The sequence below is a fragment of the Colletotrichum spaethianum genome, assembly GCF_022836535.1.
Source record: "Colletotrichum spaethianum MAFF 239500 DNA, contig52, whole genome shotgun sequence".
Classification (NCBI taxonomy): Eukaryota; Fungi; Ascomycota; class Sordariomycetes; order Glomerellales; family Glomerellaceae; genus Colletotrichum; species Colletotrichum spaethianum.
This window is the reverse complement of record NW_026054822.1, coordinates 154,458-172,587: the sequence shown is the minus strand read 5'-3', so window position 1 is coordinate 172,587 and position 18,130 is coordinate 154,458. Positions and strand designations below refer to the sequence as shown.

The 18,130-nt window shown below is 54.8% G+C and overlaps 4 protein-coding genes across 4 annotated transcripts; 3 read left to right on the top strand and 1 right to left on the bottom strand.

Annotated features, from left to right (window-relative positions):
- Positions 1-2,005: 2,005 nt before the first annotated feature.
- Positions 2,006-4,178, top strand: ColSpa_11892 (phospholipase A I; the record flags this gene model as incomplete). The annotated part of the gene is made up of 3 exons (XM_049278104.1): positions 2,006-3,050; positions 3,107-3,679; positions 3,742-4,178. 3 exons carry the CDS (start codon positions 2,006-2,008, stop codon positions 4,176-4,178), a joined length of 2,055 nt encoding a protein of 684 aa, XP_049134061.1.
- Positions 4,179-4,200: 22 nt separating this feature from the next.
- On the top strand, positions 4,201-5,366 carry ColSpa_11891 (uncharacterized protein; the record flags this gene model as incomplete). The annotated part of the gene is made up of 2 exons (XM_049278103.1): positions 4,201-4,274; positions 4,466-5,366. The coding sequence occupies 2 exons, from the start codon at positions 4,201-4,203 to the stop codon at positions 5,364-5,366; spliced, it is 975 nt and encodes a 324-aa protein (XP_049134060.1).
- A 5,989-nt stretch (positions 5,367-11,355) lies between these two features.
- ColSpa_11890 (cytochrome P450 monooxygenase SAT11) lies at positions 11,356-12,149 on the top strand (the record flags this gene model as incomplete). The annotated part of the gene is made up of 2 exons (XM_049278102.1): positions 11,356-11,650; positions 11,809-12,149. 2 exons carry the CDS (start codon positions 11,356-11,358, stop codon positions 12,147-12,149), a joined length of 636 nt encoding a protein of 211 aa, XP_049134059.1.
- A 4,478-nt stretch (positions 12,150-16,627) lies between these two features.
- ColSpa_11889 (tropinone reductase) lies at positions 16,628-17,140 on the bottom strand (the record flags this gene model as incomplete). Its single annotated transcript, XM_049278101.1, has 1 exon — positions 16,628-17,140. The coding sequence occupies one exon, from the start codon at positions 17,138-17,140 to the stop codon at positions 16,628-16,630; it is 513 nt and encodes a 170-aa protein (XP_049134058.1).
- Between the last annotated feature and the right edge of the window lie 990 nt (positions 17,141-18,130).

Genomic DNA, 18,130 nt, shown 5'->3' with positions numbered 1-18,130 from the left:
TGTTATTTGACACGAGATTCTTGATTGTGAGAGACGTTTTTGCACCTAGCTACGTAGGAGCCAGAACATGCCCCCTGTATTATGTACTATGCCCAGCACCCAGCACCCAGCACCCAGCGGCCCAGGCTCCTGTTGCGCCACTTTCGGCTGTTGCTCTCGATATCCCGGCGATGGCCTCAGCGAGAGGAGGGTGTCGCCAACAGCAGCTGATTTTCAACCTGGATACCGTCGTACGCTGTAGCCACTTTGGGATCTACATTCCGGCGTCGAACACCTTGTCACCGGCCACTCCATATTGTGTGTTCCCAGGTAGTGCAATGGGTACGGTGACAGCCCGAAAATAAGAGCGTCGGTCGGAGAAGGACGCCCCTGAAGAATCGATGCGACTTCTACGACTTTGCGTGTTATTGGCGAACACTTTGTTTTCCATGCAGTACCGGGCATTCATGTGCCAACGCAGCAAACCAGTTTGATCCAATGGATTCCGCCCGCGCACCACCCGCTTCTTCTGATCTCAATCCCCCCATATTTCCTCAACAACCACAACGTCTCCTATCCCATCATCACGATGTAGATGCCGACCAGCAAGTCAAGCCATGCTGCGTGCCGGCACAGACTTGCATGCCGCAGCACGGCTTTAGCGGGGAGCCGGTCTCCCCACAGCCGGCCAAGGCAGCCGGCGAATCATCGCCGAGAACCGACACCAAGATGGACGAAAGCGGACGGAAGATGACATATGCAAAGCTCATCCACACGGCGCTTCTCAGCAGGGAAACGCAGCAGATGGAGCTTAGCGAGCTCTACGATTGGTTCAGAAAAAACACCAGTAGAGCCAACAGGGGAAACAAAGGATGGCAAAACAGCGTCCGCTCGAACCTCAGCCTAAACAAGGTTTGTCAACGTTTTCCAGACCAGCGTTCTGGAGTCGCACCCCGCTGACTCGTGCGAAACAGGCCTTTCAACGACTGGATGGGAAAGGCTCGTATTGGCGTCTCGTAGAGGCGGGCTTGACGGCGTTCCAGCCAACGCGCAAACCTCGAGCGAATCGTAGAAAAAAGGGCAAGGTGCTTCCTGCCGAGAGAAACAGCGTGGCATCACCCACGTCGTCGTGTGCATCCAAATCGGGCGACGTTCCGCGGGAGAACGTGTCCGAAGTTCACCACGGCCACAGTAGCCCCTGGAGCCTCGACGATTCCACGTCTCCCGGGGAGAGCCAGCTCGAGGGCGACCCCTCTTCCATTTATTCAACGCCGAGTCTGGTCAGTTCGACGCAAGACGACTTGAAGTATACACACGATCCACTATGGGCTTGGAACTTGGACAGAAGACGCTATGTCAACTGGCCCTACTGCAGCTGCTTCTGTAGCCGACACCAGCTTGGCTGGACAGACATAAGCGGCACATTGCAGTTGCGTGCCGGCACTCCCAGGTTTCCTCCTACGTTGGCGACTGCCGGTACTGGTTCGAGTCCTCACTCGGAAACGTCTGTTCATTGGGCGACATGATAGTTGACTTTCTTGCGTCTTGGTGTCATGTAGTATTGCAGCATGGCTGGCCGCTGTGGAGAGGCGTATGAATAGAAACATGGACCGTGTACGGACTCGGCTGTTTTTGAAGTGCATCAGGTTGGCCATGTCAAGTTTGGCGAGGACACCCACGCCACACAAGATTGGTGAGCGGCTGGCTGACCCGACTTTGTCTTGACCACCATCATCCAAAAGTGACGCCGTTTATGATGTTCCAGCTGGCGTACCCCCTAATGCAGGTGCCCGCGCAACCGCAAACAGCCGTCAACCGACCTGCGTTTGACCAAATGGTTCGGCCACAGGTGTCTTCGGTGCGCTGGCTAAGGGGTCAAGGACGGTTTTGGATCTCCCCAGCACATCGGGCTTCGAATCCATCTACCCACAGCTCATTTTAGCTTCTGCATTGCCCGTCTACCACGACTATAAGACAGCGCATCGTGTCCCTGTGGTAGACTGGCGAGCTTAACCCCATGGACACAATGACCCGTTGTAAACACACCGGCTGGCTGCGCGTGTCAACCAAAGACCAGGCCTATGTCATTGAAAGCTCAGACCGTGCCCAGAGACTGCTGGACAGTCTGCCGCGTCCGGACAGCCAATACCCAAGTACACTCGTGTTGATAGGAAATGCGACCAAGCGGGTCGCTATGCAAAGACTTGGAGTAGACATCACCCCGCCCAACACAACCCGGGGACACGGTGAGATCCATCTTTCCTTGGCCCCGGTCGGCGCGTCCGGCGGGAGGCCCACCCTGATTGCCGACGCCGACATCCCCCCACATAAACGGCTCGGGAGGCCGAGGAAATCTACGCTCTGTCATGAACTCGTAACAAGGTCAATATCGACTGCGCACGGCGCAACCATCCCGTCCACAGCGGTGGCATCGGGTGACCATGTCTACAACCGCATGCTTTTCCCGTTTGCAGATGTGGTCTGCCTTTTTGCCGATGATGTCGGCGGTGTAGAGGTCGTCGCACAGCGGCTTGCGTCGTGGCTGACCTTAGAAACGCCGTCTACATCGTCAGTGCGTCCATGGCTGGTCGTCGTCACGAACGGCGGCGAAGAGAGCTCCGCACGCAACCGGCTACTAGAGGCCGTCCGCAAGAGGACAACCGTTCATGTATCCGAACGTTTCCATGGCGTCCGCGTCATTAGCCTGGCCGACACGTCTTCCAGGTCTCTGCGACGGCGTCTCCATTCCCTGCGTTGGGACATACTGAGCAACGAGCTTTCCTATATGGCCGAGACCAAAAGAGTTGAGCGCGTCCTCGCCAGTTGCCTTTTCGCGGCCACCCATCTCGCCGGTCTTCTACGCCACGCCACGGAGCAACTTGGTGATGCCGACGCTCCGCCCCTCAGCTTTCTCGCCGTCTCTCGGCTGGACAACCCGGTAGCAGCCGATCTACAAGCACACCTCGCGCGGTTTCTCACACATTGCGACTCCGTCGACACGCTGAAAAGATTCGCCGTGCCTGTCGTCGCCTCTAGCTTCCTCCTGGACCATTATCCCCCGGGCATGCACCGTACGTCCGCGGGCTCTGGTCCACCCTGACTGTTACTGACCATCCACCATCCGCAGTCTTTGACCCGCGAGATGTCTTCCAGATGTTCTACAAAGACGTGTGCTACAACGTCTGTGGCGCCGCCGTTCTGGCGCACGAAGGGTCCACCGACTTCGTCTTGCCGTCCCAGTTCTCCAAGATGATCGAGGCCCAGATGACCCGTATGTTCCGGCAGCTGACGATGGGCCAGTCCGCGGCGTCACTCCACCGACAGCTCGTCGCCGCCTTCGCGGAGGACTGGGGACGGCTTCGGTCTGACAGCACATGTTTTCATTGTCTACGGCGTCGCCCGCAGTTCTTCCCCCGGTGTGGCCACGGCCAGTGCATGAATTGTGTCAAGGTCTTTGGTGTCGTGAGCGCGGCCGACCCGTGGCTGATCGACGTCGACGACTGTCTTCTTTGCGGACGAGACGTCGGCATGCAGATACGAGTGAAGCCGGACACCGCGTCGCCCCGAGTGCTGTGTATCGACGGCGGCGGGACGAGGGGAAAATACCCGCTCAAGCTTTTGAAGCAGCTCGAAGACGACATCGGCCTGCCGGGCCACCCCGTGCAGAAAAACTTTGACGTCGTCTTCGGGACCAGCTCAGGTTCGTCGTGGAACGTTGCTATTGCATGTGCGAGTGACCTCTTGGCTGACACGTCGTGGCAGGCGCAATCAGCGCCGGTGCTCTCTGCATCAACGGCTGGACGGTGGACGAGTGCATTGCCCGCTTCGAGTCCCTATCAAACCAGGCATTCACCCCCCGCGGGGTCCCGTCCATCCCCGTCATAGGTTCGTTCATACGACTGATGATGCAGGTTCCAGTTTTCGCCACAGTTGTTCGTGCCGCCGCTTTGCTCCTTTTCGATAGCAGGTATCCGTCGCGACACATCGAACAGGCATTGCGAGACATGTTTGGCTCGGGAAGAAGCATCGCCGACTACTCGGCCGCCGACACGATGGGCGCGATGGTCGGGATGACGGTCGCTACTGTGCAGGATGCAAGCGCCTGCATCTTCACCAACTATAACGGAGTAGGCCAACGGAGCGGAGATCACGGTAGTCTTCCCATTCCGCTGACACGGTCTGCTGACGCGATCCGATGACGCGATCCAATACCGCAACCCGATGCTGATGGGCTTCACAGAGTACAAGGTGTTGACGGCAAGCGGCAGCGGCGGGCAGGTATCTTTGTGGGAGATGTGCGTGGTTACTCGTGTCCATACATCACGCCTGCATCTTGCTCGTGTGTCGTGGCTGATCTGATCTGCAGCATCCGATGTGCGACCGCCGCTCCGTAGTCAGTACCGGCTATTTCGTTACAGCTATTTCGTTACAGCGACGCCGTCGATTGATTGCTACACGATCAGTTGTTGCTAACGGAGTCGTACAGCTATTTCACGCCTTGGTCTATCGACGGCCTCGGCACGTTCCAAGACGGCGGCCTGGTGGCCAACAACCCCTCCTCGATCGCTTTGCAAGAGGTGGCCTCGCTTTGCCCCGAAACCCCCGACCCAAGCCTCCTGGTCTCGGCGGGTACAGGCTCCTCTCGGGAGGAAAAACAGCTGGCGCGCGAGCCCAACGGGGGATGGCGGGACTACTTCCCCTTCCGCCTGGCGCGGGCCTTTCGGACCCTTCGCAGTGACAAGAACGCCTGGCAGCGGCTCGTGGCGCACAAAAAGGTTGGCCGATCGGGTGAGTTCTTCCGCTTTGACGTCGAATTCGACGGCCCCGAACCGCCGTTGGATAGCCTGTCCAGCTTTGACGATCCCGAATGTGATGATGAATGTACTTTCGAAGGCCTGCCAGCATTGAAGCGGTTGGTACTTTGCGCAAGGGCAGAGCTGTTCATCTTTGAGCTGCGTGCTTCGCGGCCATATCTGTTTTCTGATGGAGGGTACGAGTGCTGCGGACACATCCGTTGTCGGCTGGGTGCCCACTCTGAGAGCTTGAAAGAGTTCGTATCGCAACTCGCCAGGAGCAAGGCTCACTTCCGTATCGGCGGCCACGAAGTAGCATGTGACTTTGCGTCGTACCCGATGACCCGTCCAGACGGCCATTTCTTCTTGGAAGTGAGGTTTCGTGTGGCCAGTCTGCAGGAGTCCCTGGCCGTCTGCCTGTGGGAGACAACCGACGAGGGTCGCAACATCAGCGGCTCACCATTTACCGTTCAGCAGCTGGTGCGGAGCCAAAAGCTCGAGCAGTGCTTCGGTACCTCTGACCATCGTACCAAACGATGCCGAGACGATGACGGTGATGAGGCCAGCCGTAAACGACCGAGATGCAGGCGGTAGCGGTTTGCCGTTAGCAGAAGAGACGAAGACATCCGATGCCGTCTCTGTTCTGGTATCGGTAGCGTCACGAAGAACAAAGGTTGCTCAGTGTCCGGACTGTTGGGCCGTCGTCTTTTTGAGGCACCTTTTGTGAGCAACACTGCTGTAGCATGGGTGCGCTTCATTGCTCATGGCGGTAAATTATTTTTATTTTTATTTTGGTTTTTGGTTTTTGGTTTTTTGGGCTGGTCTTGATGACTACGGAGTCAGGTCGCTGCCTGACTACGCTGTTGGACGAGACGGTATATGACGAACGAGAACCTGAGACGAAGGTGTGATAGAAAATACGTATGTGATACAGAATCCGCCAGGGCGGATACTTGGTCATTGAATAAACGCCATACACTACCTGTACAGGCTGGCTCAAGCCCGTACTTAAAGCAAAAATCCTTAGGTGTGGCGGTGTCCGTATCGACAGCAAAATTCCAGTAATGGAGAATCACGGTTGCGTAGGACTCCGCCACGTTGAGAAGATGCTACCTGACCGTCCAGCTCCGCGTCAGCGAAGCAAAATTGGCCCGGGCGACACGGCAAAGTCCGGTCGAAAGCTGAGCCTTCTCGACATTGTTATCCCACACGCGTTGATTGGTGCAGGAACAGACGGCGTAGGATGGTCCAATCTCCTTCGGCCAGTGTTGCGCAAAGGGAGGCCCGTGGCGGACGCGCATCCCCGCAGTTGCACAACACCATGCATCACAGACGCCCTGCCGATGGCTGGGACATCAACAACGACAACGACGGCGTCGCCATCAAGCGACAAACACGACAGCGATGTTATCTTTCTAGGTTCGAGAACAGGTACGTGACGTCTAAGCAACGCGAACTAGTGCTGACGAGGTCATAGTGACGAAAGCAGCATTTCAACTAGAGCACCGTGATTATCTTCGACCGCGCGCAAACGGTAGAAAGCAACCGTCTGGGCAATCGTTTAAGAAGAAAATTCGAAAGTCAGCGTCATCATGTAGAAGGCGCCCTGGAAAGACACTACGCATCGAATACGTTCATGTTGGTTGGATAGCATGTTCGCACAATCAGCCGCATGATGTATCCCATCGGGTGCGGCTGAACAGCACTTTCGCCAAGACCACAAAACACCCACTTTTACCCTTTCTTACCCCGCATTCAAAGGGGTACTTAACGATACGTCACTTGTCCCTATGCTCTTTTGCCTATTACCACCACTATTATTACCATTTTGATTGATGCTGTAATGTCTTGTCTCCAGTGAGCACACTGGATGCTGCTTGAAAAAGCAGTAGGACGATGTGGCAGACCTTCTCGTGGTGTCCGGTGTCAGTAGGAGTGGCGGGTGTGGCGCGGTGTGTCGCGCGCGGTCGAAAACCCGCGGTTGGATGGTGCTATGAAAATTTTCATCGGCACTCTCGAACCTACAAACGGACTACGCGATCAACGACCGCCGCACCATCCACGCCATTTCCGAAGCCAACATGCTACACGGGGGATACTGGCGTAAGAAAACCATCCGACTTGACATTGGCTGACGTCGATGAAGAGACAGGACACCCTCCGGCCCATCCGGCTCTGGGCTCGGGAGGCGGACGAGTCGAGCATCATGAGGCATCGGCGCGTCTCCCGGCGAGGGCTCGCAACAAGCCTACGTGCTCTGGTCGAGCGTAATGGAAGTTGTTAAGACCGACGGGTTGGCATGGTGTCAGCAGACTTGTTAAGCTTCGAGCACAGGAAAAGCGGCCGGACCGATCCCGAGGACACAGCGCACCGCGATCGAGCACCATACGGCGGACATGGGTTGGGTTAGTGGACAGAGTGCGAGTAGTCGTGCCGGCGTGATGGCTGCTCTGCGCCTCTGATCTGCAAGACATGGTCGGCTGCGAGTCGGAGACGAGTCGCGGTAACGGGAAGCTGGATCTGGGGTTGCGCCCGGGGTTTCCGGTGGGCCGTAGCGCCGTGGTCGTGACCAGAAGGCCGCGGGGGAGCTGCGTTCCCAGTTCGTACCTGGGCCGTCGCTTGGACGCGGTATCGCCGGTACATTTGATGCACTCCCAGTTCGTACCTGGGGCGTCTAAGAAGACGTGGTATCGCCGGCGCAGTAGCCCCTGCACTTGAGACCTGCGGAGACGACACGGTGGCTCGAGAGGACGGAGGCGCATGTCGGTCGGTTCAGAGACGGGACTGCCGTTGCGGCCGGCTTAAGGTGCAAACTCGAACGACGCGACCGTATGGCCCGTACCGGATACGGGGCGGCACCGTCTCGGCTTTGCCGCGGGCCGAGACACTCCTGTGGGAAGGTCTCCAGACGGAGCAAAAGGCTAACGGGGTCGTTAAGGCACAGCCACGGCCGGCCGAGTGGCTTCCCGGAAGGAGTGGGTTGTTCGGGGCCTCGATTCCTACAACGGCACCAGGGGAGCGGCTGCTCTTCAAGAACGCGCCCTGGAAAGAGATTAACACCAGGATCGAGAGAGCGCTGGAAACGACACCTGGTGAAGGAACGGTGCAACAAAAGACGGACAGACTGATGGCGGTGGTAACGGAGGCGATCCACGCCCTGACACCAAAGGCCAAGCCGTCGCCGTACTCGAAACGATGGTGGACGACCGACCTGACACAGCTTCGTCGAATCTATACGTACTGGAGAAACCGAGCGCGTGCAGAAAGGCGGGCGGGACGAGCCATGGCGGACCTGGAAGAAAGGGCAAAGGCGGCATCGAAACAGTACCACGACGCGATCCGTCAGCAAAAGAGGAAGCACTGGAATGAGTTCCTAGCGGACAACGACAACATATGGAAGGCTGCTAGGTACCTGAAAGCAGGCGATGAGGAGGCTTTCGGCAAGCTGCCGCAGCTGGTCAGGGCAGACAAAACAACGACAACGAACCACACAGAACAAGCAGAAGAACTACTCACCACCTTCTTCCCCGCCCTCCCCGAAGACATTGACGAGGAGGGAGACAGACCGCAGAGAGCTGCGGTAAAGATGCCGCCTATTACGATGGAAGAAGTGGAACGCCAGCTATTCGCGACAAAGTCGTGGAAGGCACCCGGAGAAGACGGGCTCCCCGCAGCGGTCTAGAAGCAGACCTGGCCGGTGGTGCAGGCCTGGGTCTTGTCAATCTTTCGGGCGTCTCTGGACGAAGGGAAACTGCCCCATCAGTGGAGGCACGCAAAGATCATACCGCTGAAGAAACCGGGCAAAGATGACTACAGGCTGGCCAAGGCATGGCGACCGATCTCGCTGCTGGCCACACTAGGTAAGGTACTGGAGTCGGTAGTGGCGGAGAGGATATCACATGTGGTTGAAGCCTATGGCCTGCTGCCGACGAATCACTTCGGAGCTAGGAAACAACGATCGGCCGAGCAAGCGCTCTTGCTCCTCCAAGAGCAGGTTTACACGGCATGGCGGGGCCATCGTGTCCTCAGCCTCATCAGCTTTGATGTAAAAGGAGCGTACAATGGCGTGTGCAAGGAAAGACTGGTCCAAAGAATGAAAGCGCGAGGCATCCCGGATGACTTGCTCCGGTGGGTATCAGCTTTTTGCTCCGACCGCACGGCAACGATCCAAATCAACGGGCAGTCGTCTGAATCGCGAAGCCTACCCCAAGCGGGCCTTCCTCAGGGGTCACCATTGTCTCCGATACTGTTCCTCTTCTTCAACGCAGATCTGGTGCAGAGACGCATTGACAGCAAAGGAGGAGCGATGGCCTTTGTCGACGACTTTACAGCTTGGGTCACGGGGAAAACGGCTCAATATAACCGCAAAGGCATCGAGTCCATCATACGAGACGCCATCGACTGGGAGAGGAGGAGCGGCGCGACGTTCGAGGCCGAGAAGACGGCCATCATCCACTTTACCCGCAATGACAAGAAGTCCGACCCGGAAGCGTACATGATCAAAGGACGGCCCGTTCAACCGAAGAATCACACCAAGATCCTGGGAGTCATCATGGACACTCGACTCAAGTACAAGGAGCACATAGCAAGAGCTTCGTCAAAGGGCCTCAAGGCAGCGCTGGAACTCCAACGACTCCGAGGACTGTCGCCAGCAACGGCGCGACAGCTGTTTACGGCAACAGTCGCACCGGTAGTGGATTACGCCTCGAACGTGTGGATGCAACGGTACAAGGACAAGCTCATAGGACCGATCAACAGAGTACAGAGGGTATCGGCTAAGGCGATCGTCGGCACCTTTCTCACGGTTGCGGCGAGTGTGGCAGAAGCCGAGGCCCACATACCTACGGCGAAAGAGCGGTTCTGGAGGAAAGCAGTCAAGATGTGGACAGACATCCACACGCTACCGGAGACGAATCCACTCCGCAGGATGACGTCCAAGATGCGAAAGTTCCGGACTACCCACCGCTCGCCGCTGTTTCAAGTGGCTGAGGCTCTGAAGGATATACCGATGGAAAGGGTTGAGACCGTTAACGCGCTTACGTTGCTACCATGGGAAGATAGACTCCGAGTCAAAATCGGTGAGGAAGAGACAACAGTGCTCGAGACAACCAGCACGGTCCGCGTGGCCGTCAGCAGCTCAGTAAGAGGGGGGATGGTAGGTGTCGGCGGTGCTGTTCAGAAACGGTCGGGGAGAGTCGACGGCGAGCCTGAGCATTTCTCCTTCACACTAGGTGCGAGATCAGAACAGAATCCCTACAGCGCAGAGCTGGCAGCGATAGCATACATGTTGAGACGGTCTCTGCGAGGGGTCACGGGCGAGAAGATCACGGTGGTGACGAGCAACAAGGAGGCGGTGCTCTCACTCAAACAGCCCCTCCAGCAATCCGGACAAGCGTACATACGCAGTGTGTACGATTCGGTGGAGGAACTTCGAAAGGACAACAACACCATCACAGTACAGTGGGTGGCAGCAAGTGAAGAAGACGAACTGCTCAAGCAAGCAAAGACACAAGCGCGCGAAGCAACCAAAGACGGCGCCACCCCGCAAGTACAGTTCCCCATGATGAAGTCAACGACGCTTAATGTGGCACGAGCAAAGGTGTCACAAGGACGCGTGCTGCCCGGGAACATCGGACGATTCTCCAAAAGAGTCGACAAAGCGCTGCCAGGAAAACATACCCGCCAGTTGTACGACCAGCTTACGTGGAAAGAAGCGACCACTCTCGCACAGCTTAGAACCGGAATGGCTAGACTGAACTACTATTTACATCGGATCGACGCAGCACCCTCGCATTTATGCGGATGTGGACAGGCAGCAGAAACGGTGGAGCATTTTCTGTTCCGATGCACTAGGTGGACAGAGTTCCGAACTGAGATGCTCCAGTGTACCGAGACGCACAGAAGCAACATCTCCTTTTACCTAGGAGGCAAGAGCGCCTCAGACGATGAGAAATGGAAGCCAAACATGCAAGCAGTTCGAGCGACGATACGATTTGCGCTGGTAACAGGCCGTCTAAACGCAAGGTGACGAGAATCGAGACTGGAAGACCCCCCTAACACACCAAAACCGACACAACCCTAACCAACTACCAACCCGTGCCATAAACAGCAGGCACTGCTTCAGCCGCCGTAGATAGGACGTTGAACACTTGGAGAATAGGCTTTAAGATGGCATGCTAAAAATACAACCAAACCACGGGAATCCGAAGCGAGACGGCAGACATGGAGGAGTAAGCAGGAAACGGAGACATCACTTATGAGCTTCAAGGAGACAAAGACACAAGCTCAACATTGTATAGGTAGTCAGTTTAGGTGCCCTTTCGGCTTCGCTGCCGGGCGTAATAAATTGTGTGTGTGTGTGTGTGTATGACTGCGCCTGTAATTCACAAAGGAACAGTATGCCCTTGGCATAATCAAATCAGCAACTAGGACCACTGAAAAGCCCTTACTTGCTTCCATTAAACAGCAGTGTCAGCTTGGACTGAGAAGAGAAGATCGGAATCCTCGCATATCATTCCCAGGTACGTCCCGCGCGCAGCTGTCGCGTGTTTGCTGATGACGGTGACAGGTCAAACTGCCAATGATGGTTCGCCAAGCAAAGAATGCATACGAGACCGGGATGCGGATGAACCAGGACACGGTGCTCTTCTCACTGTTGTCGTCTGATTTGCCAGCAGAAGAGAAAATAGAAGAGCGGCTGTCTGGCGAGGCGAACGTGTTTCTTGCCGCTGAAACGGAAACAACGGCGACCGTGCTCAGTCTTTGCACGTACCATCTCCTGAAGAACCCGGACATCGTGGCAAAGATGAAAGCCGAGCTGTGGGCGGTGGTGAAGGACCCGAAACCGCTGCCTAGATGTTTCGTTCTCGAACGGCTACGTATGTGAGTGCTGTCATCAAGGAGAGGCTCCGCCTGATGTACGGACTCTCGTCAAGGTTGCCCAGAATCGCACCCGACGACGATGTCCTATATCAGGGCACGTGGAATCCTCCCAGAACTACACAAGCAGTGAGCGTCAGACAAGTGATCCCCCTAGGTTACGCCATGCGCATGTCGGCCTACCTGGTCCACACGCATAAACGTCTGTATCCGGACCCAACAAAGTTCACTCCTGAAAGATGGCTTCTCAGAGACGGAAGGAAAGGAAGGCATCTTGAGCGGTATCTCCTCACTTTTTCGAGGGGCAGCGGACAGTGTCTCGGCATGCAGTATGTTCTTGCCGTCTCGTCTTTGATTACCCTGTTCGGACACCCAGCTGACCACACAGCCTCCGACCGGCTAGCGTACTGCGAGCTGTATCTTGCTATCGCGGCGTTGACTCTGAGAGTCGTGGAGATCATGAAATTGTACAGCACAACAGACACGGATGTTGTATAAGACTTCGATCTTGCCCTGGGAATGACCAAGAGGGGCAGTAAGGGTATTCGGGTCGAAGTGTGCTGATTTAGCCATATATGGAGCGACTGTGGACAAGGAAGTCCCGAGCGAACGAAAACGACTGCTCCAGAAGAGTCGCCAATGAGCAGTTCCCAAGACACAGGGCGCAACACAGGCACCTCATGTTTCATCCTGGACGCTTCTCCCCCTCGCCCTCCGCATTTTTCCCGGCAACTTCTTGCGTATTTCGTCCGGGCTCAGCTTTTGGAACATCGAGCGAAAGTGTATATCTTCGTGTTTGATGGTCTGACAGTCGTCGGGAGCCGAATGGGACCAGTAGCATGGTTGTCCGCTTCTATCGAGGGATCCGTACACAACATGCCAGTTGTTGCCCGAAGATAGCATCCAACCAACACGCGCGTATTCCATAAGTGATTCTTTTCGAACTGGTCCTCTGTGCGATGATTTTGGCTTTGACTTCTTCGTCTTGAACGATTGCCGTGACGGTTGTTTTTTGTCGTCCGGTTTGGGTCGAGGACAGCTGGGCTGCCGGAATCGAGATGATGGCTTAGTAACTGTGGCCTCGTCAGCGTCGGTTCGCGTTGGTTGCGCACTACGGACCTGTCCTTGACCCTAAGTAGATCACGTCGTTGTTGTGGTCGTGGCTTGGTGGCGATGCTGTTCTCGTCGTTCCCAATGCCACAGCCATCGGCAAGGTGTCCATGTTGTATGCCAGTGTGCACCGCGCGCTGGTCTCCGGGCCTAAAAATATCACGTCATCATCGCGATCGCGACTTGTAATCAACGCCGTCGTCGTTGCTGGTGATACCCTAGCCATCGGCAAGGTGTCTGTAACGATGAAGTATGCTGATGTGTATACGCGGGAATGTAAGCCCGTCACTGGCCTACGTGTTCTCCACTCTGGGCACATGAGCTCGGACCACCTTAGCCATCTCTCAAATGCACCAACCAGTCTTGCACCAATGATGTCAAGAAGCGTGCCTTTCGGCTGGACCGTGGTGCAGCGACTGAATAGTAGTCACATGATATGTTTAGCCACTTCCCAGGCACAACAGCGTGTTCTCAGACTAAGCTAGCCTAAGCTGAAGAACAGAGATCGGCAGCACGAAAGCCGACAGCCGGACAAGCACATCTGAGTTTGGGAGAGGAGGAAGAATAAATTACAGTGTAGGATGATGGTACAGTTATGAGCATATGTCGCTTCCTCTTCTGCACATACGTTCAGTGTTTCGAAAGCCCATCCTCATCAGGTCCTGCGCCTTGGGGCTGCGTATTTCCGAACCGTGTTTCGCTTCCCGCCGCCAGAGCAGTCTGCGAGGCGCGCCGCTCTCACTTCCCACCGTGTCTGGATGTATGATCACTCGTAGGCCTCCCAGACCGTTGACCACGAACGCTAATCTGGTGCTTATCGTTATTATTTCGCGTCTGCATGAGAACCAGCCAACATCAGGAAAGAGCTTTGCAGCCATGTAGATCCGCCCGCAGTGGTGCTGCGTCCAAAACGGGCTGCAAACCGAAAAACCGTTCATTTTAGCTACACCACCGGCACGAATACGGAGATAACATCGGACGTCTATTTTCTACCAAACACATACCACTATGTACCGCTTCAATCTCGGTCGTTTACAGCTTTCCTGATTGTCGTCTTCTCTTCTTCGTTTGTTAGAGTTATGAGCATAATTCTCTTCCTCTTCAGTCAGACATACTGGATTTCTTGAGATGCTCCACACAGTTGCAATATTTAGGCACGGGGACTGCTTACATCCATTTCTCGAATTTAATGGGTTTAAGCTGGTCGCTAGCGCCAAAAACGGATGTCAGCAAGCAAATTTGCATGGCTGCTGTACTTACTCGCACCGTCTGGCTCCATAAATCATCTGGATTTGGCAGCCACTACGGTTTTGGAGATTTAGGAAGCACATTACGGCTATTCTTGGCTTTCGAAACATTAGGAGTATATGCAGAAGAGGAAGCGACATATGCTCATAACTGTATGATGGTCCTAGGTGACGAAGCACTGCTCGAGCTCCTGGCTCCGCACCAGCTGCTGCACGGTGAAAGGCGAGCAACTAAAATTAGGCCTGTGTTGCAGCCAAAATAAAAATCTATAGACTGCCTGAAAATGTGGCCCAAAAGCGGTGATCGGTTGTGGGGTGCCCCTCTTATTTGATATATTGGAAAGTCGAGGTCCAGAAGCTGGCACTCGTCGCCGTTGGAACTACGCGTTTCCAGCCGCTTCTGGCTGTTGGGGTAAGGCCTTCCTACATAGATAGTAGCCACGCGACAAGGGTCTTGCTGGCTCCCCGCTTTTCCCGTCTCGTCTGCAAGATCCGTCTTTGGCTCTCTTGCCAGGAGCTAAGCCTACACCAAGGTCCTTGCCTGCTACCCCATTTCCCCTGTCAGCAAAATCCAGATCTAGCTTTTGTTCAGAGCTACAGTACTACTGTATTACATGGTACAGTACTTCTTTCCACCTCATACCCTGTGCGCAGGATCCATTACCGGTTCATCCTGCAGTTACCAAGGCTGGGAGCTCTGAAATCAACTTTTGACGCCAGAGCAAATTACATGCTACCAAGAGCCTCTTCTGCCTTTTGGGAGTAGGCACCCCCAGCCAACAACAGGAAGCTTGCATGCACCAGCACATCGCCCTTCCGCAAAACCTACACCGGACTCCTTCTAGGAGCCGGTTTCGACTCTCGGGAGTAGGAATTCTCAAGCTTGTATGAAGGATACTGCTTGTCCCGATATATGGCTTTTCTTCAGATCCGTATCTGGCTTCATCCACGGTACTGGAGAGTCGAGACCCAGAAGTTAATATGCAATGCCGCTGCGACCACATTGTTGGTGGTCGCTTCTGGCGACTGGGGCAGGGCCCTCCCAGCCAGCATCTCACTTGCTCACAAAGATCCCCTGTCTTGAGCATCCGTATTTGGCTCTTACCAGAAGCCAGTTTTGGCCCGTCCTCCTAGCCACACACCAAGGACCTTACCAACCACCCCATTTACTATGTCGAAAAAGTTGAATTTGACTCTTGTTAGTCGCTATTCACTGTCCGCAAAATCCATTTCCAGCTCCCTTCAACCGGCTGAGTCTGGAGCGAGATTGTCCCGAGCCACACGACAAGGATCTTGCATGCTGAGTTATGTCCCCTGCTTGCAAGATCCAAATCTGGTTCTTTTGGAAGGCCATTTCTCACTTTTCGATTCCGGCTTTAGGTGCCTTTGCGAGACGATCTGCCCAGCCACGCGACTGGGCTCTCGCCCTGTCGTGTAGAAATGGATGCCGCGACCTAGAGATCCAGTTCCAACGTCGCCGCAACGATGAGGCAGGTGCCAGTTCTGGCCTTTAGTGGAGGATGTCCCCAGCCACGTCCCCAGCCATGCAACAAGGGTCCTCCTTGTTTCACGACCTCCCCTGTCTACACGCTCATATCTGACTCTTGCCGAGAACTGGTTCCGGCTGGTCCTCCCAGCCACGCAACAAGGAGCTTTCTTCCTCTACTGCTTACGGTGACTGCAAGATCTATATCTGGCTTCCAATTGTTGCAGTGGAAAGTCCGGAACATGCTGGGAGCCTGTTTGGGCTCCCAAGATCCCAAGATGAGTCATCCCAGCTACACAGCGAGCACTTTGCTGTGCCGTGTGTGGTCCCCACAAAGACCCATTTCCGGCTCCCATTGATATATTGGAAATTGTGCACATGGCGAGGAGCACAATGAAGCGAGAGAGTCACATCTTTCGCTCCCCATCCCTCTAGTTGTGGCGGTGTCCGCTCGCTTCCGCCATGGGCCGAGCCCACAAGACTTGACGACAGTACTATGTAGCAAGCAGGCAAAATATTTCGCTGTACCTGAAATTCCCATTTCCGGCCCTGCTCGCCAGCTTGAGCATTATCAAGCTCCACAAACGGAGGTTTACGGAGTGGCTTCTTTCGGCGGTGACACCATGTGAAGCGGGTCCACACACTTGGCGCGTCTGTTTGTAGGGGAAGAAACGTGTGCTCAGAACTGAGTGGCCCTCAAACATGCCGCAATAATCATGGGGCCACGGCCACACTGTCCAGAAGCATCTTAAGCTCAAAGCTTCACACAGTAGTCTCACATGATGTCAAAGAGTGTGTCACATTACTGATGAGTGAATGATAGGGGCCGCTAATGGGCAATCTTTTGGCTTGATTCTGCTATTTGTTGTCGGCCGTCTTTCCTGCATCAAGAAGGCTAGCCATGAGATCTGTGAAAGTGTGCGGATCAACTATGAGTACAGTAGGAGTAGAGATACTCTAAGAAACAATCGTGCTCATGTACTGTGTAAGGACCAAGGACCAAGGACCAAGTACGTCGACTAAAACAGCCACGCATCAATGATATCATCGACAGCAAGGCTACAGAGAGCAATCTAACACCTGCTGAAACTTGGAAAGCTCCGCTCCGGACTATGTATCCGAACCTTGTTCTATCACTCGTGTCCATCTGATGATGGAACCACGTGCTTCGATTCCGCGACGGCTCCAAGCCATCGATGTGCCGACAAGGCGCCACCATCGATGACTAGGTCCGCTCCAGTGATAAACCCCGCGCCCGGCCCGGCCAGAAACGCAACGATCCTGGCGATCTCATCAGACGTCCCCGTCCTGCCAAGCGGAGTATTGTTGATCATGCTTTGCGCAAAGGGTCCCTGCTCCGATTGCAGAACTTGACCAAGCATAGGCGTCTCGATGGCCCCGGGGCTAACGGTGTTGATTCGCACTCCTTTGTGTCCCCACTCAGCAGCCTTGTACTGAGCACGGACGATGCAACCAAGCTTCGACACACCATAAGCGTGGCTAGAGTCCATATCGTGGTCCAGTTCGTGGTGCGTGATGAGGGAAGCTGTCGGGGCTGTTGCCAGAGGAGTCTCCAAGCCCGGGTTGGGAGAGAGCAGGTGACCGGCAACCGAGGCTATGATGGTCAGGGAGCTTCCAGGAGGCATCAGGGGAAGAAAGCTGTCAAGAACGAGAGCGGTGCCAGTAAGGTTAGTGGCGTAGATCAGCGGGGTGTCGTTTGCGGCGCTGGATACACCGGCCGTAAGAATGACGGTCTTGATAGGACGTTACTTATACTGTGTTGATTCTCGTTGAAGCAGAAACAGGAGTGCTGCAAAAAAGCCATATTCTGCTGTTGATCACTTAAATGATCCAGCCCTGACATGCTCACGCAGGGGGATCCAGAGGTGGAGGCAGCTCCGTTAATAGCCCAGCGTACAGTGACACACAACGGGGCGAGTCCCGGTATCGACCTATCAGACGAGATACAGGCCTGTTTACGTCAGTTCTTGAGTTCTCACAGCCATTAGAGACAGGAACCCCAAATGGAACGCCTGTGTGATACATTCATAGCCGCTTCTTCATTGTGTACGTTGGGACTGAGATGATTCTGGCTCCTATACCTAACTAAGAGAGTGACCTCGTCAGTTCCCACCCCACTGTACCGTAATCTCCTTCGCCACTCTTAGCATCGTTCCCAAACTTGACATCTGTTGTTTCACACAGAATGCTAAATTCGCAAGGTAACGCGTAAGAGACTATACCAGTTGATCACTATAGCTACTAATCGCGGTGCTGTTGTTACAGCAACTCGGAGTACAGAGAACATATCGTGCTTTGAAGTTAGTAATAGCGGCAAGAACCGGCGCGGTAGCGGGGCACTTTTTTACGACCATAACCTATATCTTTCAACATTCTGCAAGTTGAATTTTCCAAGCGAATTATCCCACTTTACGCCTAGCTTGACATGTTATCTCTCGAAGACCTTCGGGTCATTCTTTCTGTGTTGAGGGAAAACTATTGGCCTTACGTCGCTCGCATACTCGAGAATTCAGCTAGTAGTCCCCTATTCGACCTTGTTAACCCCAACTACCTTACTCTCCCAACATCCTTCAAAGACCTGCAACAGCGCATAAGGCATAATTTCATTCGATTTC